The 27,336-nt window shown below is 42.7% G+C and overlaps 1 protein-coding gene across 1 annotated transcript in view; it reads right to left on the reverse strand.

Annotated features, from left to right (window-relative positions):
- Window positions 1-27,336, reverse strand: part of CFAP65 (cilia and flagella associated protein 65) — a 133,425-nt gene that overhangs the window by 90,322 nt on the left and 15,767 nt on the right. Inside the window, exons 5-9 of the mRNA XM_089683579.1 lie at window positions 24,239-24,405; window positions 18,113-18,312; window positions 7,482-7,621; window positions 2,742-2,964; window positions 954-1,219 (exon numbers count right to left, since the gene is read on the reverse strand). Coding sequence (XP_089539705.1) covers window positions 954-1,219; window positions 2,742-2,964; window positions 7,482-7,621; window positions 18,113-18,312; window positions 24,239-24,405 — 996 coding nt within the window. The remainder of the gene's footprint in view (window positions 1-953; window positions 1,220-2,741; window positions 2,965-7,481; window positions 7,622-18,112; window positions 18,313-24,238; window positions 24,406-27,336) is intronic.

Genomic DNA, 27,336 nt, shown 5'->3' on the forward strand with positions numbered 1-27,336 from the left:
CTCTATGTCGCTTTGCTTTCTCCCCCTATCAGCATGTCCATTATTAGCACTGCAGCACAAGTGAAAGGCACCTTGTACTTCTCCCCTCTCTACCAGTCTAACAGTGTAATAAAGAAAAAAGCATTGCAATAATACATCTTTTATATCTGCAGTTCAGCTTCATGGGTCTACAGGGAGTGAAGGGGGAGGCTGAAGTTGTAAATATAAAATATTACATGTCATTTTAAGTTCTCCCTTTATGCTTTAGGCTCCTGTTCATGTTCCCATGCTCTTCCTTTGCTTCTTTGATGTACAGCATTTTGCTTACGGAATCTAATAGCATAAGCCTAACTTTTCACAAACAATGGCATTAGTCAAAGCAGGGATTCATTACAGTGATTCCTCCCTCATCAGAGGTTCAGTCAGAAAAAAACAGCTTAAGGCTAGGTTCACATCTGTGCGGGTGGTGCCGCTGTGGATCCGCACAAAAATCCATGCAGCCGCACCACCCACACAGAGGAATGTGGACCCGCGGAGCGGGTGCCATTAATTCTAATGGCACGCCGCCCGCACTGAAAAACACAACCGTACTGAGAACCGAGGTTCCTGTGTGGGCTGTGTTTTCAGAAGAAGTGCAGGGACTTCTTCTCTGCATGTCACGGGGCACGGGAGTCCATTCAAATAAATGGGCTCTTGTGCCCGCGCAAAACGCGGCCCGCCCGCCCGGCCGCATATATGTGAACCAGGGCTTAAAGCAGGCATCATTTGCATGGCTGATTCTTAAGCTATTCCATAATACTATGAAAAACCTTTGTTGTGTATTAATGTTTAATTGTAAAACAAAGATTGTATTTAAACAATAAAACAAAAAACGCATACTGTAAAACAACAATTAGAAACGTATTACAACTGGCCCAGAATTATAGCTTCCCTTTAATTTGTCTAGCCAAGCCTGCTAATTACAGGTGTCTGACCTGATGGTGGAGAAGGCAGGCGACTCTTCGATTATGAGGAATTGGATGAATTGGAGAGAAGGTAATCTTCACACTCCGCGTCTCTCCAGGGCTCAGCGTTCCAGATAGCCGGTCAAAGGAAAAAATGCTTTTGCTGGAATCAATATCAAACTGAAAGGGTGCTGGAACATCTGAAGAATTCGTTATTTCCAGGGTACGCAGGATCTTCTCCCCCAAATTCACCAAACCGAAATTTAGAAGTGATGTCTGCAGAGACACCTTGGGTCCTGGAAGAAGATATTGAGGTTATTGAAAGAATAAACTGTAACAACAGATACCTATCACTATCAACTGGGCCTAATAAAACTAGTATTTGTTAAACAAAAGAGTGAGGTTATTCTCTCCCCAGCTGGTGGTATAAAGGAGCTGCGGAGAGAGGAGGCTCATTTGTAGCTTAAAATAATTAAATGACCGAAGAAAATAATTACATATTTAAATTATCCTAATTGATTAAAATTATGTTTAAGGTTATTTTCTTTTTTTTACCGGTCAAAAATGTTTTAACCTCTTCAATACCGGCATACATATATATATATATATATATATATATATATATATATATATATATATATATACACAGCTTTGTATTGAAGTGGTTATACAAGGATCATGGTTGAAGCTGCAACCATGATCCTGGTATAATTTTTTACTGCCTGCGATTCGGGAACTTTCTCCATTTGTAGACAGTCTGTCTTACCGTGGACACATGAACATCAAGGCTTTTGGAGATAGTTTTGTAACCCTTTCCAGCTTCATGCAAGTCAACAATTCTTGATCGTAGGTCTTCTCAGAGCTCTTTTCTGCGAGGCATGGTTCACATCAGACAGTGCTTCTTGAAACCAGTAAATCCAAAACAGGTGTGTGTTTTTTAAGGGCAGGACAGCTGTCAGGAACACATCCAATATCATCACACTGATTGGAGTCAAGGTTGGCTCACTCCTGGCTCCAATTAGCTCTGGGAGAAGTCATTAAGCTAGGGCCTCACATACTTTTTCTTCCCTGCACTGTGAATGTTTACATGTTATGTGCAATTAAACCATGGCAACATCTAATGTTTGTGTAGTATTATGTTCAGCAGACTGTGTTCTTCTATTGTTATGACTTAGATGACGTTCAGAGCACATTTTATGCCCAATTCATGCAAAACTCCACGTAATCCCAAGGGGTTCACATACTTTTTCTTGCAACTGTAAATAAACCGGTACACCAGCGCAGTCAGTTCCAGGTTTTGCGTGAAGGAATAAATGGTAGAACCCGCCGCATTATGCTCATGATGGGATCCATAGTGATTACAACCAGAAAAGACAGGTCATCTCAACACATACTGCTCTCTCTACTTCTGCTCTCTCTATTTCTCTCAAAATATCTGAAATAGTTAATTTTTTACTATTTTCCAGTGCATTCTGGGCATTTCGGAAGGTCTCCTGAGGTTATCTTTAAAAAACGCTTCTAAACGAAAACACGCATAAACGCGGTATGCAAACGCGGCTAAACAGACGTTTTTTAACCTACGTTTTCCAGCAGTCAGTTTCCATAGTTCAGAAGTGTTTTCCAAACGCCCCGTGTACATGAACTCTTATAGTGTATTAATGTTGGTCTATCAATGAACATTTTGACCTTCAGTACCAAGTGGGCATATTCCCTTTATGTGCAAAGTACAAAGATTCTGCTGGGACTCCAGTATGGGATCTATTGTTGTTACTGAATGCGTTCTTAAGAAGTGAGAATTGCGCTAAGGAAAATACATACCTTTACAAGTCCCAGAAACCTTTAACACTGACTTTGTGAGATTCCCAACTGGAATGACATGGAAGTAATCCACACTTTCCATGCCAACTATGTGTGGACTAAACAGCAGCGGAACTCTCATTTTTCCCTGGGCTGGAACTACTCCACTTGGAATGTCACAAGAAAAATTACAGTCAAGGTGGGCTGGCCTCTTCTCCCACTCAATACGGAAAGGAGCGTCCACCTGTGTAAAATAGAACAGCATCAGAATAGCTTCATTATACTGTTATTGAAGAGGACCATGTTGACACCTCCTCATGGGAGTGGGCCATGACAGCCTGCACTCACAGTGTTCCTGGTTGAGTGACACTTATTCTATGGACACTGGGCATTTTGTAACCTGGACACTGGGCATTTTGTAATGTGGACACTGGGCATTTTGTAACCTGGACACTGGGCATTTTGTAATCTGGACACTGGGCATTTTGTAACCTGGACACTGGGCATTTTGTAATCTGGACACTGGGCATTTTGTAATCTGGACACTGGGCATTTTGTAATCTGGACACTGGGTATTTTGTAATCTGGACACTGGGCGTTTTGTAAGCTGGACACTGGGCATTTTGTAACCTGGACACTGGGCATTTTGTAATCTGGACACTGGGCATTTTGTAATCTGGACACTGGGCATTTTGTAATCTGGACACTGGGCATTTTGTAATCTGGACACTGGGCATTTTGTAATCTGGACACTGGGCATTTTGTAATCTGGACACTGGGCGTTTTGTAACCTGGACACTGGGCATTTTGTAACCTGGACACTGGGCATTTTGTAACCTGGGCACTGGGCATTTTGTAACCTGGACACTGGGCATTTTTTAATCTGGAAGACAGAGAACATCTTGGGTTTCGAAAAAAAAAAAAAAGTACTGCGGGTGACAGGTCTGTATTGCAGTATTGCAGCCAAAGCTGTTATTTTTTTCATTTTAATACCTGTTTGGGATCAATCCAAACAGGTATTAAATCCAAAGTTTAAAAAAATTGGGAAATAATGATTTTGAGGAAGACATATCTGGAATACATTTATTTGCATTTCTGTAAACACTGATCTGTAAGCCTTCTAAGCCTCCCTATCAGTCCTTAAAAATTACTGGCAGATTTACTGACCAATAGGAAGGCTCAAGGTAGGGCCAAACTTGCTGTGAAAGGCCTGGTTCACACCTATGCAGTTTGCCTTTGCTCTGTTTCTGCGGTACTTTTTTGCGATGCGTTTTTGCATTTTTTGATGCTTTCTTTATTGACCAAGTTGTGGTTGGACAGATTATTAAAAATGCAAAACACGTCAAAAATGCGTCAATACCCCCTTTCCATGCACACAATTTTTCCCTCTGCATCCAATCTCTGCTGGCGTTGTACTAAAACTATTGGTACGCAGCTCCATATTTGGTGGGATTGTGACCAAATACAACCATTCTGGCGACAGGTTTTTGTGGTGTATAACAGGGTCTATGGTGAGTCCTTGGCCCCTTCGCCAGAGATTGCTCTACTATTTATATTACCCGGCTCACTGGCAATGCAAAAGAGAAGTCTATTGCGCTTTTTTCTCTCTGCGGCCCGCCAGTTGATACCCCTCTTTTGGAAAATGACCACCCCCACCTCTTCCGCTGTGGGTTTCTGTGCTCAATTATATCATGCGTATGGAGGAAATGCTGGCATTTGCCAATGATACCTACAATAAACATGAGTTACTGTGGTCGGTCTGACTCCGTTTCTCCTCCTTTTCGACGGTTCGTGAGATGTGTTCCCCTGTTGGGTCCTGACAGAATTGTGCTTGCTCCCCCAATTCAATTTTTCTGGGGGGTCCACCAGTGTGGCCTCGTGGCTCGCACCGGGTGCGGCTGGTGGAGTCACCCTGATGGGATCCTAGAAAAGGACAGCCACGGTCCTGCTTTTTGCCATCCCCATCTCCCGATCCCCTCTCTTCTCATCTTTCTATATCTCTCCAACTGACTTCTCCTTTTTCTCTTCTCCTTCTATTTTCTTCCCCCCCCCCCCCCTCCACCTTTTTTTTTTGTCTGTTTTTGTTTGGATTTATATTCTTGATCATACAGAACTATCTCATTTTGTTCCCTACATCTCGTCGGGGATGCCCTCCTCGACACTATATGTATTCATATCTCTGTAATACATGCTATTATGTTATTGATTCTTTCATTTTTTTCTTTTTTTTTTTTTTGGTATGAAACCATTTTCCCCTATTCACATGGGTCATCGTCACTTTTGTGCAATGGTTTTTCTTATGTATGTCTACTTGTACTTGTTTTAATTTTTTCTCATGTCTTGTATTGTTAAACTGTTGAAAATGTAATAAAGACAAATTTGCCTTTAAAAATGCGTCAATATGCACTACATGCTTTTCCTGCAGCGTCTCCATTGAAGTCTATTGAACCAAAAATGTACTGTTTTGCATTTAAAAAAGTCCCCGACCCTTTCCAAAAGTGCAGCCGCTGAATAAAAGCATAAATGAGAATGTTTCCAAGAGGAAACCATGTTAAATGGACTGTAATGCGTTTCTGCAAACAGCACCAAGAAACACCTTAGAGAAAAGGACATGATGTGTATAGAACTTCAGCTGCCTATACAGTGAGGAACAGAAGTATTTGAACACCCTGCGATTTTGCAAGTTCTCCCACTTAGAAATCATGGAGGGGTTTGAAATTCACATTGTAGGTGCATTCCCACTCTGAGAGACAGAATTTAAAAAAAAAATTCAGGAAATCACATTTTATGATTTTTAAAGACTTTGTCTTGCACTGCTGAACATACGTATTTGAACACCTAATAAACAGCAAGAATTCTGGCTCTCAAAGACCTGTTACTGTGCCTTTAAAAGGTCCACCTCTACTCCACTCATTAATCTAACTTAGTAGCACCTGTCTGAGCTCTTTAAAGACACCTGTCCACCCCATAGTCAGTCAGACGCCAACTACTACCATGGGCAAGACCAAAGAGCTGTCAAAAGACACCAGAGACAAAATTGTGGACCTCCACAAGGCTGGAAAGGGCTACGGGGCAATTGCCAAGCAGCTTGGTGAAAATAGATCAACTGTTGGAGCAATTGTTACAAAATGGAAGAGGCTAAAGACGACTATCAGTCTCCCTCGGACTGGGGCTCCATGCAAGATCTCACCTCGTGGGGTATCACTGATGATAAGAAAGGTGAGGAATCAGCCCAGAACTACAAGGAAGGAGCTGGTCAATGACATGAAGAGAGCTGGGACCACAGTTTCAAAGGTCACTGTCGGTAGAACACTACGCCGTCATGGTTTCAAATCATGCATTGCACGGAAGGTTCCCCTGCTCCAGTCATCACGTGTCCAGGCCCGTCTGAATTTGCCAATAACCATCTGGATGATACAGAGGAGGCATGGGAGAAAGTCATGTGGTCAGATGAGACCAAAGTACAACGTTTTGTTCTAAACTTCACTGTCGTGTTTGGAGGAAAAAGAAGGATGAGTTGCATCCCAAGAACACCATCCCTACTGTGAAGCATGGAGGAGGACACATCATGCTTTGGGGGTGCTTTTCTGCGAAGGGGACAGGACGACTGCACTGTATTAAGGAGAGGATGAATGGGGCCATTTATTGGGAGATTTTGAGCAACAACCTCCTTCCCTCAGTCAGAGCATTGAAGATGGGTCGTGGCTGGGTTTTTCAACATGACAACGATCCAAAGCACACAGCCAGGATAACCAAGGAGTGGCTCCGTAAGAAGCATATCAAGGTTCTGGAGTGACCTAGCCAGTCTCCAGACCTAAATCCGATAGAACATCTTTGGAGGGAGCTGAAACTCCGTGTTGCTCAGCGACAGCCCCGAAACCTGACAGATCTAGAGGAGATCTGTGTGGAGGAGTCGGCCAAAATCCCTGTTGCAGTGCAAACCTGGTCAAGGACTACAGGAAACGTCTGACCTCTGTAATTGCAAACAAAGGCTTCTGTACCAAATATTAACACTGATTTCTCAGGTGTTGAAATACTTCTGTTCAGCAGTGCAAGACAAATACATTCTTTACAAACCATACAATGTGATTTCCTGAATTTTTTTTTTTTAATTCTGTCTCTCATGGTGGGAATGCACCTACAATGTGAATGTCAGACCCCTCCATGATTTCTAAGTGGGAGAACTTGCAAAATCGCAGGGTGTTCAAATACTTCTGTTCCTCACTGTATCTCTGGATCCACTGATCATTTTGACATGTGTTTTTTGCTTGAGGCAACCACTTCCTCCAATAATTTCATCAACATTTGTCCAGGTTTGTAACAGATTTACTGGGCAATAAAATCTAAATATATTGCTCAATAGCTACAAAGGATATAAATCCACTTTATGTGAAGTAAATGCTTTTACATACTCACAAATTACTTAAAATGATCAGTGACATCACCACTATGTGCCCGTGCAGACTGCAGAGCTGTGGGAGGGATCCAACAGGCTCCACCCACTACAGGCTGCCTGCAGGAAACAACAGGAGGGGGCGGAGACAGACCAGTCACCTTGCAACAGGAAAAAGGGCGGCAGTGAGCGGTCTTTATTACAGGAAGCTAAAATCTCACACTGGATTACTGCACAGATCTGGAAGAAATACACAAATCATACCAAGGTTCCAGAAGAATACACATGGCGAATGGATTTACACAATATTTGTTTACCCCGGAGTTTAGCTTTAAAACAGACAGAAGAAGACAGGCATGATTACATACCACTGACAGGTTGCAGATTTCAATACTTTTCTCAGACGTCATGCCCACTCCAACGCAGCCGAACTGCAGAATTGGTTCCATATCTAGGGCATCCTCACATGACTCTCCCGGAACGGATACTAATAGATGGGGGTACTTGGCTGCACCAATAAAATATTATTAGTCAATTCATTTAATATATTAAATTCAAGTTTATAATGTTGGTGTAGAAAACATACAATATTTGTTGCACTGGATAATGTATGTTCTCTACAGCAAAGTAAAGAAATCTGCAATTTTTAATTGTAACCAGTAGGCTAGACCTATGGACACGTGATCAAGTTTTTGCCTTCCTCTGGATCTACTGTGGGTTTAGGATTATAATTTTTTTTTTTTATGGTTGAACTGGTTGGACTTTTGTCTTTTTTCAGCCAGACTAACTATGTAACTATGTGTAACTATGTAAGTATACTTAATAATAAGTGCTAATACATTTGAAAAATATATATAAACAGAGTGGATAGAAAAACAGAAACCGTGTACAAGCACCGGCAATTGGCCTCCTCCTTCCTCGCCATTCAGATATGTCAAACTAAACATATGCTTGGAATAGCAATTCTTTCTACTTGTGTTTGCATGTATACAGATTACCAAAAATGGTGTAACGTTTAGTGACAGGAAGAAAGGTTTGAGCATTAATACATGATAAACATATAATCATCAATATATAGCTTTGAAATGTAATATGTCCTGAGCCCAGGAGTACACACACCGTGGGCACTGACAGAGCAATCTGGGATAAGATGTACAGATGTCTGCACACGTGACTGGTCAATTGTCTAGATCAGTGGTCTCCAAACTGCAGCCCAGGAGACGGATGTGGCCCTTTGCTTGACTTTATCCGGCCTTTGGAGCACTATTCCTCCCAATGATACAAGGCACTATTTCTCCACTGACACCAGCAACGGCATAATTCCTGTCATTGATACCAACAATAAGGCACTATTCCAACCACGGATATCAATGATGGGGCACTATTCCTCCCACTAACACCAATGATGGGGCACTATTCCTCCCACTAATACCAATGATGGAGCACTATTCCTCCCATTGACACCAATGATGGGGCACTATTCCTCCCGTTGACACCAATGATGGAGCACTGTTCCTCCCACTGACACCAATGATGGGGCACTATTCCTCCCACTAACACCAATGATGGGGCACTATTCCTCCCAATGACACCAATGATGGAGCACTATTCCTTCCACTGATACCAATGATGGAGCACTATTCCTCCCACTAATACCAATGATGGAGCACTATTCTTCCCACTGATACCAATGATGGGGCACTATTCCTCCCACTGACAACAATGATGGGGCACTATTCCTCCCACTGATACCAATGATGGGGCACTATTCCTCCCAATGACACCAATGATGGAGCACTATTCCTTCCACTGATACCAATGATGGGCACTATTCCTCCCACTAATACCAATGATGGAGCACTATTCTTCCCACTGATACCAATGATGGGGCACTATTCCTCCCACTGACAACAATGATGGGGCACTATTCCTCCCACTGATACCAACGATGGGGCACTATTCCTCCCACTGATACCAATGATGGGGCACTATTCCTCCCACTGATACCAATGATGGGGCACTATTCCTCACACTGACACCAATGATGGGGCACCATTCCTCACACTAACACCAATGATGAGGCACTATTCCTCCCACTGATCCCAATGATGGGGCACTATTCCTCCCACTGATCCCAATGATGGGGCACTATTTCTCCCACTGATACCAATGATTTGGCACTATTTCTCCCACTGATACCAATGATTTGGCACTATTCCTTCCACTGATCCCAATGATGGGGCACTATTCCTCCCACTGATACCAATGATGAGGCACTATTCCTCCCACTAACACCAATGATGAGGCACTATTCCTCCCACTGACACCAATGATGAGGCATTGTTTACTCCCATTGATGCTCTCACTGTCTACAGTTCGGCCTCCTTAGAGTCAGAAAGACAGCAAACTGGCCCTTTGTTTAGAATGTTAGGAGACCCCTGGTCTAAATTATGTAATAAAAGAATCCTTTTGCGCTCTTATGTAGGCAAACACCAATTCTATCTGGCATACACCAAATATTCTGCAGCTGCTAACATCCAATCCTATACCAAGCAGAAAATAATCACATACATGTAAATAAATGATGTAGCGCTAAAGCATAAATACAATATAATAAAATGATCACCAAGTGGGATAACTGAATACTCATTACTGCCAGCGGCCTTAAATAGTGAGGAAATCAGCATGTGCACAGCAAGATATATGAAGTCCTTAGTACACACAAAATCATCAGGACTACCATCAGTAGTCCTGATGAAGTCACGAGGTCACGTGACGCAACGCGTCGACGGCTTGACGTGGTGACGCACTTCCGGCGTGGCGCCATCTTGGAACACCTTTTGAGGTCTATGCTTACACCCAGCATATGGGGAAAACGCTAGATGTTACTCTGCCCATGTGAGTGTGTTCTTCGTTTCTTTTAATACTTTAATAAACGGTTTTGCACTATGGAGGATATGTCTTTTTGTCTTATGGGGATCTGAGCTGGGATTCATCCGGCTTACTGGCCCGCAAGGACATCAGAGGAGAGGTGGAAGCTGTAGATACATCTTCAAGATCCAGCATCGAGAGGAGCTCACCCTAGTCCTTGGGGTGGTATTCTATTCAAAAGCGCTGTGGCCCTGCAGGGTCGCAGGCTGGAGGTGAGAGGCCATTCTAGCCATTTTAGGATCACATTCGAGGGTGTGTGGGTTTATACACATTCCCCTATTTTGCATGCCTAAGAGGAATGTGACACTGATCACTGGACTTTCATGTGTGGATCGGTTGCAGTGTTTTGTGTGTACTAAGGACTTCATATATCTTGCTGTGCACATGCTGATTTCCTCACCCTGGTCTAAATTATATACATCATTAAACTGAAAGTTTTATACTATTTTTATTGGGTTTTAAAACAGAGAAAATACTTTATGGGAATAGATATACAGAACGTTGCCTTTCCATGATAAAAGAAAACAGAGTTTGAGTGTATTTTTGATTTGAGGTAGAGGGATGGTTCAAACACTTGGATGAACTATATAGGAACAGGAAGATAAGATTGGAAAGAGGACAATTCTTTGATGTTTCAGAGCATTACTGTTTATGTGAGATGTTTGCAATTTGTATTGTGTCTCTTTTTGGGATATTTCACTCCATGCTGAGATTGTTATATATAAATGTTTCACTGATGTTCTGGGATAAAAGTGATTATAGAATAAATCTAATCTAGAATATATATATTATATTAGAGTGCATAATATTGTTTATTATGTGTTTTAGACATATGATGTTCATAGTTACATAGTTACATAGTTAGTCTGGCTGAAAAAAGACAAAAGTCCATCCAGTTCAACCATAGAAAAAAAAAAGTAATAAACCTATACTCACAGTTGATCCAGAGGAAGGAAAAAAAAAAGATCCAATTTGCTCCTGCTGGGAAAAACATTCCTTCCTGATCCCCCGAGAGGCAATTGGATATTCCCTGGATCAACTTTACCTATAAATGTTAGTATCCAATTATATTCTGTGTATCTAAGAATCCAGGACTTTTTTGAAGCAATCCACTGAGTTGGCCAGAACCAACTCTTGAGGGAGTCTATTCCACATTTTCACAGCTCTTACTGTGAATAAACCTTTCCGTGTTTGGAGATTACATTTCTTTTCCTCCAGACATAAAAAGTGCCCCCTTGTCCTCTGTGATGACCTCAGGGGGAATAACTCTACACCGAGTTCACTATATGAACCACTGATGTATTATACATGGAGATCATATCCCCCTTATGTATTATACATGGAGATCATATCCCCCCTTATATATTATACATGGTGATCATATCCCCCCTTATGTATTATACATGGAGATCATATCCCCCCTTATGTATTATACATGGAGATCATATCCCCCCTTATGTATTATACATGGAGATCATATCCCCCCTTATATATTATACATGGTGATCACATCCCCCCTTATGTATTATACATGGAGATCATATCCCCCTTATGTATTATACATGGAGATCATATCCCCCCTTATATATTATACATGGTGATCACATCCCCCCTTATGTATTATACATGGAGATCATATCCCCCTTATGTATTATACATGGAGATCATATCCCCCCTTATATATTATACATGGTGATCATATCCCCCCTTATGTATTATACATGGAGATCATATCCCCCCTTATGTATTATACATGGAGATCATATCCCCCCTTATGTATTATACATGGAGATCATATCCCCCCTTATGTATTATACATGGAGATCATATCCCCCCTTATGTATTATACATAGAGATCATATCCCCCCCTTATGTATTATACATGGTGATCATATCCCCCCCTTATGTATTATACATGGAGATCATATCCCCCCTTATGTATTATACATGGAGATCATATCCCCCTTATGTATTATACATGGTGATCATATCCCCCCCTTATGTATTATACATGGAGATCATATCCCCCCTTATGTATTATACATGGAGATCATATCCCCCCTTATGTATTATACATGGAGATCATATCCCCCCTTATGTATTATACATAGAGATCATATCCCCCCCTTATGTATTATACATGGAGATCATATCCCCCCTTATGTATTATACATGGAGATCATATCCCCCCTTATGTATTATACATGGAGATCATATCCCCCCTTATGTATTATACATGGAGATCATACCCCCCCTTATGTATTATACATGGAGATCATATCCCCCCTTATGTATTATACAAGGAGATCATATCCCCCCCTTATGTATTATACATGGAGATCATATCCCCCCTTATGTATTATACATGGAGATCATATCCCCCCTTATGTATTATACATGGAGATCATATCCCCCCTTATGTATTATACATGGAGATCATACCCCCCCTTATGTATTATACATGGAGATCATATCCCCCCTTATGTATTATACAAGGAGATCATATCCCCCCCTTATGTATTATACATGGAGATCATATCCCCCCTTATGTATTATACACGGAGATCATATCCCCCCCTTATGTATTATACACGGAGATCATACCCCCCTTATGTATTATACACGGAGATCATACCCCCCTTATGTATTATACATGGAGATCATATCCCCCCTTATGTATTATACATGGAGATCATATCCCCCCCTTATGTATTATACATGGAGATCATATCCCCCTTATGTATTATACACGGAGATCATACCCCCCCTTATGTATTATACATGGAGATCATATCCCCCCTTATGTATTATACATAAACATCATATCCCCCCTTATGTATTATACATGGAGATCATATCCCCCTTATGTATTATACATGGAGATCATATCCCCCTTATATATTATACATGGTGATCATATCCCCCCTTATGTATTATACATGGAGATCATATCCCCCCTTATGTATTATACATGGAGAGCATATCCCCCCTTATGTATTATACATGGAGATCATATCCCCCCTTATGTATTATACATGGAGATCATATCCCCCCTTATGTATTATACATAGAGATCATATCCCCCCCTTATGTATTATACATGGTGATCATATCCCCCCCTTATGTATTATACATGGAGATCATATCCCCCCTTATGTATTATACATGGAGATCATATCCCCCCTTATGTATTATACATGGAGATCATATCCCCCCTTATGTATTATACATGGAGATCATATCCCCCCTTATGTATTATACATAGAGATCATATCCCCCCCTTATGTATTATACATGGAGATCATATCCCCCCTTATGTATTATACATGGAGATCATATCCCCCCTTATGTATTATACATGGAGATCATATCCCCCCTTATGTATTATACATGGAGATCATACCCCCCCTTATGTATTATACATGGAGATCATATCCCCCCTTATGTATTATACATGGAGATCATATCCCCCCTTATGTATTATACATGGAGATCATACCCCCCCTTATGTATTATACATGGAGATCATATCCCCCCTTATGTATTATACAAGGAGATCATATCCCCCCCTTATGTATTATACATGGAGATCATATCCCCCCTTATGTATTATACATGGAGATCATATCCCCCCTTATGTATTATACATGGAGATCATATCCCCCCTTATGTATTATACATGGAGATCATACCCCCCCTTATGTATTATACATGGAGATCATATCCCCCCTTATGTATTATACAAGGAGATCATATCCCCCCCTTATGTATTATACATGGAGATCATATCCCCCCTTATGTATTATACATGGAGATCATATCCCCCCCTTATGTATTATACACGGAGATCATACCCCCCTTATGTATTATACACGGAGATCATACCCCCCTTATGTATAATACATGGAGATCATATCCCCCCTTATGTATTATACATGGAGATCATATCCCCCCCTTATGTATTATACATGGAGATCATATCCCCCTTATGTATTATACACGGAGATCATACCCCCCCTTAAGTATTATACATGGAGATCATATCCCCCCTTATGTATTATACATAAACATCATATCCCCCCTTATGTATTATACATGGAGATCATATCCCCCTTATGTATTATACATGGAGATCATATCCCCCTTATGTATTATACATGGTGATCATATCCCCCCTTATGTATTATACATGGAGATCATATCCCCCCTTATGTATTATACATGGAGAGCATATCCCCCCTTATGTATTATACATGGAGATCATATCCCCCCTTATGTATTATACATGGAGATCATATCCCCCCTTATGTATTATACATGGTGATCATTCCCCCCCCCCTTATGTATTATACATGGAGATCATATCCCCCTTATGTATTATACATGGTGATCATATCCCCCCTTATGTATTATACATGGTGATCATATCCCCCCTTATGTATTATACATGGTGATCATATCCCCCCTTATGTATTATACATGGAGATCATATCCCCCCTTATGTATTATACATGGAGATCATATCCCCCCTTATGTATTATACATGGAGATCATATCCCCCCTTATGTATTATACATGTTGATCATATCCCCCCTTATGTATTATACATGGAGATCATATCCCCCCTTATGTATTATACATGGTGATCATATCCCCCCTTATGTATTATACATGTTGATCATATCCCCCCTTATGTATTATACATGGAGATCATATCCCCCCTTATGTATTATACATGGAGATCATAACCCCCTTATGTATTATACATGGAGATCATATCCCCCCTTATGTATTATACATGGAGATCATAACCCCCTTATGTATTATACATGGAGATCATATCCCCCCCTTATGTATTATACATGGAGATCATATCCCCCTTATGTATTATACATGGAGATCATATCCCCCCCTTATGTATTATACATGGAGATCATAACCCCCTTATGTATTATACATGGAGATCATATCCCCCCCTTATGTATTATACATGGAGATCATATCCCCCCTTATGTATTATACATGGAGATCATATCCCCCCCTTAATCTCCTCTTCTCAAGAGAGAATAAATTCAGTTCCTCTAATCTTTCCTCATAGCTGAGCTCCTTCATGCCTCTTATCAGTTTGGTTGCCCTTCTCTGTACTTTCTCCAGTTCCCCAATGTTCTTTTTGTGAATTGGTGCCCAAAACTGAACTGCATATATCTTCATCTTGAAGATTAAAGAATAAGTTCACCTTTTTTGAAAAAATAATAAATGCACATATTTTTGCAGGTAAAATTTTACTTATTTTCTTTTTCAATTAGAGCCTGCAGAACATAACCCTTGCAGATCAGTGGAACACGGGTGCAATGTCAGATTCCTGCAGACTCTTCCTATAGCTCTGTTCCTGTACCCCTGTATGGACTGTCAGTTTAAGAGCTGCAGAAAGAGTGATTAGACTACAAGCGAGCTGATTAGCACACCTGCAGTCCACTGAAACTTCAAGTCCATTTTCTACGGTGGAAGATGGGACTTGTAGTTTACTCATTTACAGATCCCTGTGATTAATGATTTTCAATGTGACAGCAGCTGCCAGGGAGAGGATCCCCTGCCTACTGTCACATGGAAGGGGGGCTAAGGGAAAGTGGGGAGTCTGCTTGAACATATTACATTTTACACCCTATGTATGGGTGTAACATTTAACACAGGGGTGTTAAACTTGTGGCCTTCAGAGCCCTCTGATGTGGCCCTTGACCTCAAACTAAGGAAACGCATGCCTGGGGTCAGAAACCTGTTGATTGCAACCTGGGCTTGCTGACCCGCCATCCCACAGCATCAGAGTGCATCAAGGCGGTGCTGGCAGTCGAGGAAGAAGGCGGCGGCGAGGGAATCAGGAGCCGCATAAGCCAATGCTTCCTATGTAGCGCCAACTCCTGTCCCAGGCAGAATGATACCAAGTGAACTTCACCTGGGACCTTCCTAGCAGCCTGAAAAGCGATGCCAGCAGAAGCTGGAAGAGGAAAATGAAGGCCAGTGTATTAAACAACATACATTGCGCATTTGCAGTGGGTATATTAGCACCTATAGAAGAGTTAACAATTGTTAACCGCAGTGCCCCTGTGGCTTGCCTGTGGGTTAGCTACACTGAGCCATAGACTTTTATTATATCCTGCGCGTTTGGTGCACTTTCTTAATGTGCACCAAAACTCCTAAATGCAGGAGTTTTGGTGCACATTCAGAAAGTGCACCACACCCACAAGATACAGTTGCAAGAAAAAGTATGTGAACCCCTTGGGACTACGTGGAATTTTGCATGAATTGGGCATAAAATGTGCTCTGAACGTCATCTAAGTCACAACAATAGAAGAACACAGTCTGCTGAACATAATACTACACAAACATTAGATGTTGCCATGGTTTAATTGCACATAACATGTAAACATTCACAGTGCAGGGAGGAAAAAGTATGTGAACCTTTGGACTTAATAACTGGTTGACCCTCCTTTGGCAGCAATAACCTCAACCAAACGTTTCCTGTAGTTGCAGATCAGACCTGCACAACGATCTGGAGTCATTTTGGACCACTCGTCTTCACAAACCTGTTTCAGTGTAGCAATATTCTTGGGATGTCTGGTGTGAATCGCTCTCTTAAGGTCATGCCACAGCATTTCAATCGGGTTGAGGTCAGGACTCTGACTGGGCCACTCCAGAAGGCGTATTCTGTGCTGTTGCAGCCATTGTTTTGTTGAATTACTTGTATGCTTTGGGTCATTGTCCTGTTGCATCACCCATCCTCTGCGGAGCTTCAGTTGGCGGACAGATGGTCATACGTTTTCCTGCAAAATGTCTTGATAAACTCTGGAATTCATTTTCCCATCAATGACAACAATCCGTCCAGGCCCTGAGGCAGCAAAGCAGCCCCAAACCATGATGCTACCTCCACCATGTTTTACAGTGGGGATGAGGTTTTGATGTTGGTGTGCTGTGCCTTTTTTTCTCCACACATAGTGTTGTGTGTTCTTCCCAAACAACTCAATCTTGGTTTCATCTGTCCACAGTATATTTTGCCAGTAGTGCTGTGGAACATCCAGGTGCTCTTTTGCAAACTTCAAACGTGCTGCAATATTCTTTTTGGACAGCAATGGCTTCCTCCGTGGTGTCCTCCCATGTACTCCATTCTTGTTTAATGTTTTCCTTATTGTAGATGTGTCAACAAAAATGTTAGCATGTGCCAGAGATTTCTGTAGGTCTTTAGCTGACACTCTGGGATTCTTCTTTACCTCATGCAGCATTCTGCGCTGTGCTCTTGCAGTCATTTTTACAGGACGACCCCGCCTAGGGAGAGTAGCAACAGTGCTAAACTTTCTCCATTTGTAGACAGTCTGTCTTACCGTGGACACATGAACATCAAGGCTTTTGGAGATACTTTTGTAACCCTTTCCAGCTTCATGCAAGTCAACAATTCTTGATCGTAGGTCATCTGAGAGCTCTTTTCTGCGAGGCATGGTTCACATCAGACAGTGCTTCTTGAAACCAGTAAACCCAAAACAGGTGTGTGTTTTTTAAGGGCAGGACAGCTGTCAGCAACACATCCAATATCATCACATTGACTGGAGTCAAGGTTGGCTCACTCCTGGCTCCAATTAGCTCTGGGAGAAGTCATTAAGCTAGGGCCTCACATACTTTTTCCTCCCTGCACTGTGAATGTTTACATGTTATATGCAATTAAACCATGGCAACATCTAATGTTTGTGTAGTATTATGTTCAGCAGACTGTGTTCTTCTATTGTTGTGACTTAGATGACGTTCAGAGCACTTTTTATGCCCAATTCATGCAAAACTCCACGTAATCCCAAGGGGTTCACATACTTTTTCTTGCAACTGTATATACAAGTCTATGGAAAAGCACAGCTAAAGCTGCATGTGCACTGCGCTGCTCCCATAGTGCAGGTAAACTGCAGGTCATCAGTGTGAAAGCAGCCTTATGGGGGATCAGGACAGTAAGGGCTCATTACACAGAATTCTCTCCCCTGTAACTCCAGTGACAACAGTTCACTATTATTTTACTGATGAGCTTCCTCCTCACCGATTGCAGTCAGCTGTATGCTGCTTTTATATTCCTCGTTCAGGCCGAAGTGACATGTGGCGATCACACTGTGTACTAACGCAATCTGCGGCTGGAATAAGACCTTGGTGCGGATCTGACATCGGGGGTCAAGCGCGCCGCTCTGTGGGATCAGGAGGAAAGGTTCCGGGACATCCCATCGGAACTGTGTCTGCAAATCACTGGGAAACACAGAGTAAGATGGTCATATTTGATACAAATATTACAGGTGATTCCCAATTTGTTCTTGCACAGCAAGTGATAAAAATACTGAATGACCCTGTATAGTGTATGCCCCACTGCTACAGGAATTCATGTTTAAAACGCAGTTTCTGCCACAGTCATACCTTTCCATACAATAATTATTCTCTCTGAGTATTTAAAGTGTTACTAAACCTTGGACCCTGCATTTACTATATCTGGTCTCCCCGGACCCTGCATTTACTATATCTGGTCTCCCCGGACCCTGCATTCACTATATCTGGTCTCCCCGGACCCTGCATTCACTATATCTGGTCTCCCTGGACCCTGCATTCACTATATCTGGTCTCCCCGGACCCTGCATTCACTATATCTGGTCTCCCCGGACCCTGCATTCACTATATCTGGTCTCCCTGGACCCTGCATTTACTATATCTGGTCTCCCCGGACCCTGCATTCACTATATCTGGTCTCCCCGGACCCTGCATTCACTATATCTGGTCTCCCTGGACCCTGCATTCACTATATCTGGTCTCCCCGGACCCTGCATTCACTATATCTGGTCTCCCTGGACCCTGCATTCACTATATCTGGTCTACCCGGACCCTGCATTCACTATATCCAGTCTCCCAGGACCCTGCATTCACTATAACTGGTCTCCCCGGACCCTGCATTCACTATATCTGATCTCCCTGGACCCTGCATTCACTATATCTGGTCTCCCCGGACCCTGCATTCACTATATCTGATCTCCCTGGAACCTGCATTCACTATATCTGGTCTCCCACAGTACAAAAACATGGAAATTCAATTATTTTAGTAAATATAAACTTCTAAATACCTTTTTCTCATAAGCAGTCTTGTGACTTCTATCAGTATCTGGCTGAGCACTGGTTAATCTTGTAGGAGGAGTTTTCATTCTCTTCTGACTGTCCTATGAGGCTGCATTACCCCTGACACAGCACCAATTGGCCCTGTGCCAACCACATGCACCCCCTACCCCCCCCCCAAAAAAAAAACAACTCTCTAGCAATACACACCAAATAGAGCATGTGCAGACTTGCCACTGCTGCTTTAACTATGGCAGATGGAATAGGGAAAGCAAAAGAAGGGGAGGATTAGAGAAGACAGGATCAAACAACCATACGTTACTGCATATACAAATTGATTTTACAGTTGTGGATTAGTAACACTTTAAAGTTGAACTCCAGTTTCCCCTTCAGTCTTGCACAGTCGTACAGACTCCTATCCTGTAGTGAGATTGCTTACTCTGATCTCACTGCACACTGTGAGCTTCAGCTGTTTTTACCAGGCAATCCTACATATAACACACCCTGGTGCCTACGCTCACCCCTCCACTGTATCTACAGAAGAAGCAATGGTTGCCACTTGGGCTTGACTGCAAACATGTCTGCCCTTGTTCATCACCATTACCTGGGGACTGACAGGAGTCAATTACAGAAGGAAAAGAACACCGTTTTTGTTTTCTGTTCAACAATAAGCCACAAGGATACTGCATTTCTGGCAGGATCAACAGTTACCTTTTGCACTTGCTTCAAAGCCTTCATGATCTTAGAATAAATCATACGGTCCAGGGGAGAAGGCGAGCAGTATTCCAATTAAGGGTGGAAGCTATTTTTTCACTAAGGGTGGAGTTGCACCAAGGAGAAATAATCCTTCCTAAGGAAGTTGTGATTTGGAGGATCACATTGCACTAACGATTTTTGATAACATATGCATCAAAGGTGAAGAGACTATAAAGCACTGAGACACTTTGGGGACGATTTACTAAAGGCAAATAGACTGTGCACTCTGCAAGAGCAGTTGCTCCAGAGCTTAGTAAATGAGGGGCAGCTCAGCTGACTGCCATCATCCAATCATGTGCAAGCAAAAATGCTGGGTTTTTTTTTTTACTTGCATGTGATTGGGTTTTCTTTGCAAAGTGAAGCTTCACCTCATTTACTAAGCTCTGGAGCAACTGCACTTGCAGAGTGCACCGTCTATTTGCCTTCAGTAAATCAACCTACTAAGTGACATATCGGCATGGATGTCATTCCACTTCCTCAAACTCAATATTTCCAAAACTGAGCTCTTAGTATTCCCCCCAGCCCATGCCCCCCCCTGACTTCTCCATCAAGATCAACAATACAATCATCAGTCCCCCCCTCATGACAGGGTACTAGGTGTAATCCTGGACTCCCATCTGTCCTTTCAGCCCCAAATCCAATCGCTGTCCAAATGTTGTAGACTTCACTTCCGCAACATCTCCAAGATACGGCCGTTCCTAACCTCGGAAACCACTAAGCAACTTATTCACTCCCTTGTTATATCTCACCTTGACTATTGTAACTCCCTCCTCATTGGCCGACCTCATCGCAGGCTATCCCCTCTTCAGTCTATCATGAATGCTGCTGCCAGACTAATCCACCTTACTAACCATTCCGTATCCGCCACCCGTCTCTGCCAATCCCTCCACTGGCCCCCACTCAGTGTCCTCCACCCCTCTCTGCCAATCCCTCCACTGGCCTCCACTCAGTATCCTCCATCCCTCTCTGCCAATCCCTCCACTGGCCTCCACTCAGTGTCCTCCATCCCTCTCTGCCAATCCCTCCATTAGCCTCCACTCAGTGTTCTCCACCCCTCTCTGCCAATCCCTCCACTGGCCTCCACTCAGTGTCCTCCACCCCTCTCTGCCAATCCCTCCACTGGCCTCCACTCAGTGTCCTCCACCCCTCTCTGCCAATCCCTCCATTAGCCTCCACTCAGTGTTCTCCACCCCTCTCTACCAATCCCTCCACTGGCCTCCACTCAGTGTCCTCCACCCCTCTCTCCCAATCCCTCCACTGGCCTCCACTCAGTGTCCTCCATCCCTCTCTGCCAATCCCTCCACTGGCTTCCCGTTGCTCAACGGATAAAATTCAAAACATTAACAATCACATATAAAGCCATTTATAACTCTGCCCCAAATTACATCACCAATCTTGTCTCTAAATATCACCCAAACCGTACTCTCCGCTCCTCGCAGGACCTCCTTTCTCTCTAGCTCCCTTGTCTCCTCCTTCCATGCTCATCTCCAGGACTTCTCCAGAGCTTCCCCCATCCTCTGGAACTCTCTACCCCAATTTATCAGACTATCGCCTACTCTGCTCACTTTTAGGCGATCTCCGAAAACCTATCTCTTCAGGGAAGCCTATCCTGCCCTCATCTAATAATGGAATCTTCTGCTCTTCCAACCAGTCCATCCCCCACAGTTACTACCTTTTGTACCACTAGCCCCTCCCTCCTAGATTGTAAACTCCAAGGATCAGGGCCCTCCTAACCCTCTTGTATTGAACTGTGGTAAGCGCTGTACTACATAGGTTCAATCAATGGTATCTATTTCCTGGATATGTTGTCATTTTATTGGAGATTGACCTTTTTGCTTCTCATTGCATTCCTGTAATAGTCAGTAGTTGCATTATGTATGGTGATGAGTCTAGAGATGGCTCACTTGGCCAGATATATGTATTATGCTTTACCAGATTTCTCGTGAAATATACCTTTTAAATTTTGCAAATACAAATCTTTGGGGTTGATTTACTAAAGGCAAATAGACTGTGCACTTTGCAAAAGGCAGTTGAACCGGGGGTTAGTAAATGAGCAGAAGCTCTGCTGACTTCCATCATCCAATCATGTGCAAGCAAAAATGCATTTTTTTTTTATTTTCTTTACGCGTGATTGGGTATTTTTTGCAAAGTGATGCGCACCTTGTTTACTAAACTCTGGAGCAATTGCCCTTGCAGGGTGCAAGTGCACTTTGCAAAGTGCACAGTCTTTTTGCCTTTAGTAAATCAACCCCAATGCCTGCTAATTTGCTGTGCTAGACTTATCATTTATATATTGGTAAATAACGACTCCTCCCATTGCCGATTACTGGTGAATTGAGTTTCCTGCACATCAGCCTCTGCATTTTGTGAATCTTCTGTTTAGTTTTCAGACGTCTTGATTGCTGTCCCTGTTCCTAGGATTTTGGCTTCCAGCGTCTGGTCCTGGTACCTTGCCTTTTCCCTGCCTGGAACCTTGAGCCTGACAATTCAGTCATTTGCCCTCGAACCCCTCGTGTATTGTATTGTTTCTGTATTGTCTCATGCTCTGTCCCCCTTGCTATTGTGCAGCGCTGAGCAAACCCTTTGGCGCTATATAAATACTGTATAATAATAATAATTTGTTTCTGTGTACTTGTTTCCTTATCCTATGTTAAAGAATGAGCAAACATGAGGGCCTACAAATAACCAAAGCTTCTTTGCATGTTGCTCTGATAACAGCCAGTTATTGTCTATATTCCCATTGCGCACATTCCTGGAAACTGGGCTCATCAATAATGGTTCTGCAGCGTCTACCAGCTGGACACTGGATTCATCATGGATCACCGCACATAGTCGCCAGCAAACCATGGATCATCACATGTTCTCCAAAACTTTTATTTCAGAAAGATCACATCACAGACGACCAAGTGCAACATTTTTGAACCACGCAGGACCTTTGTCAGTCACGTGATTCACAAGCCTGACGATTCACATACCTAACGAAAGGGTCCTGCGTGGCTCCCGAAGCGCTGCATTTGGTCCTTTGTGATTTGATCTTTCTGCAATAAAAGTTTTGAAGGACATTTGATGATCCATGGTGTGCTGGTAAATATGTGCACTGATCTCTGATAAAGACAAGACACTTTAATGCACCTCCGAGGAGCCCCTGTGCCTACCACTAGTAACATCGAAGATATACAGTTGTGCTCAAAGGTTTGCACACCCTGGCAGAAATTGTGAAATTTTGGCATTGATATTGAAAATATGACTGATCATGCCAAAAAATGCTCATTTATTGAAGGATGATGATCATATGAAGACATTTATTATCACATAGTTGTTTGGCTCCTTTTTAAATCATAATGATAACAGAAATCACCCAAATGGCCCAGATCAGAAGTCTCCGCCCCCTGTATCAGAAGTCTCCGCCCCCTGTATCAGAAGTCTCCGCCCCCAGATCAGAGGTCTCTGCGCCCGGATCAGAAGTCGCCGCCCCCTGGAATGTTTGGCCTTGGTACAGACACACAAGGTGACACACGGGTTAAAATGCCAATTAGAGGTAAATGTCCCACATCTGTAGCTTTTTAAATTGCAATTAGTGTCAGTGTATAAATAGTCAATGAGTTTGTTAGCTCTCACATGGAAGCACTGACTAGGCTAGATACTGAGCCATGGGGATCAGAAAAGAACTGTCAAAAGTCCTGCGTAACAAGGTAATAGAACTTTATAAAGATGGAAAAGGACATAAAAAGATGTCAAAAGCCTTGAATATGCCAATCAGTACTGTTAAATCACCTATTAAAAAGTGTAAAGTTCGGGGCTACCAAGCTCATTGACTATTTATACACTGATACTAATTGCAATTTAAAAAGACAAAGATGTGGGACATTAACCTCTAATTGGCATTTTAACCCGTGTGTCCCCTTGTGTGTCTGTACCAAGGCCAAACATTCCAGGGGGCGGAGACTTCTGATCCGGGCCATTTGGGTGAATTCTGTTATCATTATTATTTAAAAAGGAGCCAAACAACTATGTGATAATAAATGGCGTCACATGATCATCATCCTTCAATAAAAGAGCATTTTTAGGCACGATCAGTCATATTTTCAATATGAATGCCAAAATTTCACAATTTCTTATAGAGGATGCAAACTTTTGAGCACAACTGTACATCAATCTTTGGCCATAACTCAGGCCCTGGGCACCCTCCGAACCCCGACAGTTCTTGTTCTTGTGCTTGTAACACGTGCTGTACATTTTTTCACAACTTGCATTTATTTGTATGTATAGAAGGTGATCAGTGATTTCAAAGCATTTCTCTACTAGGAATGACAACACTTACCATGTGCTCTGCAAGGTAAACATGGCCTCTGAGGAGTCAAACACAGCACACACGGGTATGGTCAGCTCCTCAGGAAATGTGAGATTGTGGCGTGGAAGTGTAGCTTGCAAGGACACAGAGAAGGTCCCTTCATCTGTCTTGAAAGTGATCGAATCTTCATAATCATGCTATAGAATAGAATATTAAACAATATGTCAATCCAACATTTTATATTCTTGATATGTGCCTCTCTAGTTCCCTGGTCTCCTCCTCCCATGCCCGCCTCCAGGACTTCTCCAGGGTGTCACCCATCCACTGGAACTCCCTGCCCCAACCCATCAGATTATCACCTACTCTCCTCTCCTTTAGGCGCACCCTGAAAGCCCACCTCTTCAGGGAAGCCTACCCCATCCCCTGCTAACTTGCCGACCTCCTCCATTCTTCCTACCACTCCATCCCCCACAGCTATCTCCTCCTGTGCCACCATCCCCTCCCTCCTAGATTGTAAGCTCCAAAGAGCAGGGCCCTCAATCCCCTCATGTTTTGCATTGTATTGTTATTGTTCTGTCACATGTTCTGTCCCCCTTTGCAATGTACAGCGCTGAGCGAACTATTGGCGCTTTATAAATACTGTATAATAATAATAATAATGTGCCTGCTATGAAAACATCTCCTGTTCTCTTTGCATTGCTTTCTTTGTGTGAAATCCCTGGTGTTCCTGCCAGTCCCTAGGCTTTCCTATGAAAAATTGACCACACTAGACATGAGAGCACAGAGTGGTCAGTTCTCTAGCTGTGCTGGGAACTCTGCCTGCTCTCCTCCAATGATCAGATTTGTGCTGACACCCCCCCATCCACCCATCCCCTGGACAGTCATTCACTGGAAAGTTTGGCCTGCTACTGTCCCCCCCCCCCCCCCCACCCCAATCTCTCTGTTCTCAGCTGCATAAGGAGCTTAGAGGGAACGTGATCACTGATGTGCCTGCTGTACCATGTGCTTGTATGCAAAAGTATCATGTTCTCTTTGTATTGCTTCCTTTGTGTAAAATCCTTGATGATCCGTCCAGTTCCTCTGCTTTCTTATCAAAAACTGACCACACAAAGCATGACAGTACAGTGTGGTCAGTTTGCTGGATGTGCTGGGAACTCAGCCTGCTCTCCTCCAATGATCAGATTTGTCCTAACAACCCCCTATCCTGCCCTGCACATCTATTCACTGAGAAGACCAATGTTCTGTTGTTTCTCCTCCCCCAGCTGTCTGAGCTCCTTATGCAGCCGGAAACAGAGGGAAAAAAAAGGAATTTCATATTTCTTTTTATATCTACACACAAATGTTTTGCCTTTCATTTCTATATTAAACTGAATGGGTTGTTTTACAAGGTGAGCATTTACATATACTTTAATGCACTAAATGAATATGGGTCATCTACTGTATATTTTATGTATACCCACCCATACAGAGGACGACTGGGGCTCCAATGGAAAGTATTAGCAGAATAGGTTCAGATCTAGGGATATAAGGTGATGTCCAAAATGGCCGGTATGAAAGATGGGAAGTAAAATTAGGGAAAAAAATGGCAAAATATGCAGATAAATAATAATAGACACCTGAAACCACCTATCAGCAGATTACAGTGAACCTTGCACATTAGGCTTGGTCTGATTACTCAATTTGGCCCTCCTCCTCTTTTTTTTTCATCATTGATAGAGTCAGGGAGGGTTATAACTCCTGTCATTTTCTTTTTTGTCCCATTGGGGAGATTTCCCTTTACTTCCTGTCTCTTAGCCAAAACAGGAAGTGGGAGGAAATGCCTGCAAATTAAGGGAATGCCTTGGGGACCCCCAGGTCACCAGAACTAGTGTCCCCATTGGAAAATTTCCCCACTGGACAACCCAAAATTTGTGATTTTCTTTTACTTTCACTTTCAGTGATAATGGGAAACAGGACAAATAGAGAGGATGAATCTCCCTAATGGGGGGCACAGACAACAATAAAAACCTGACTGGGGTTCTAATACATCTCCACTCCACATCCAAAACTAAAAAAAAAAAGTTTTGCAGTTAGTTATATATTAACCCCTTCACGCCGGCACCTCCCGGCCCTCTAAGAGTTCCAGAAGCTGGGAGGCAGGGCAGGTTTAGGGTCATGTGACCGCCGTTACGCGCCGTCATGGTGGTCACATGATTGGGAAAGGTCCCGATCAAAAGAGATCTGGACCTTTGCACGAGTACCGGACATGTGTGCTGGGAGAGCGCAGGGCATGCGCTCTCGGCACATATGTCCTTTTTAAACAGAACGCAAATGTGCGGCCGCTCGGCGTCTAGACCCAGACGATGGGAGGCCGCACATTTGCGTTCGGCCGGCGTGAAGAGGTAAACACTTCATAAGTGTAAAAGGAACCTGTGGAGGAAAACCTAGTTAGGTAATATACTTTTACCAAGACCCCAAATCCCTCCTCTAAACTTAAAAGTATTCAAAACACCAAAACTGGTGGTTTTGATTTCTTTTGAGTTTTTAAGGTCCCATGTACACGGGACACTTCTGAACGATGGAAACTGACTGCTGGAAAACGTAGGTTAAAAAATGTCCGTTTAGCCGCGTTTGCGTTTAGAAGCGGTTTTTTAAAGATAAGCACAGGAGAACCTCTCAAATGCCCAGAATGCACTGAAAAGTGGTAAATTATTAGCTATTTCAGACTGTTTCAGAAAAATACAGAGAGTAGAAGCAGAGACAGCAGTATGTGTTGAGATTAGCTTAGGTGTGAGTTGCTCATTAACATTTCTTTGTTTCCAAGGGTGGGAAAGGTCACCTGGCAGGGGGTCTTCATGAGGAATTTGAGGTGTGAATGTTCATCAACATATCTTTTGTTTCCAAGGGTGGGAGAGGTCTGAGGTGTGAATTGGTCATTACAATGTGTGACAAGCTTGGTAGGAACATCCTGTGTTCAGTGTTTTGACCATCTTGAGTACCTTGAAAACGCTTTGCATGCATTTTTCATGATGAAAAAAGGCTCTGGACAGAATAGGGAACTAGAAGAGTTAAAAAAAAAAAGTCAAACGCTTATAAATGCGATTTGCCGCGTTTACAAGCGTTTTGCGTTTTAAACGCTGATAATATCG

This window comes from Staurois parvus, unplaced genomic scaffold (assembly GCF_062004578.1).
Source record: "Staurois parvus isolate SC_StPar_1 unplaced genomic scaffold, SC_StPar_1.0 ptg000315l, whole genome shotgun sequence".
Classification (NCBI taxonomy): domain Eukaryota; kingdom Metazoa; phylum Chordata; class Amphibia; order Anura; family Ranidae; genus Staurois; species Staurois parvus.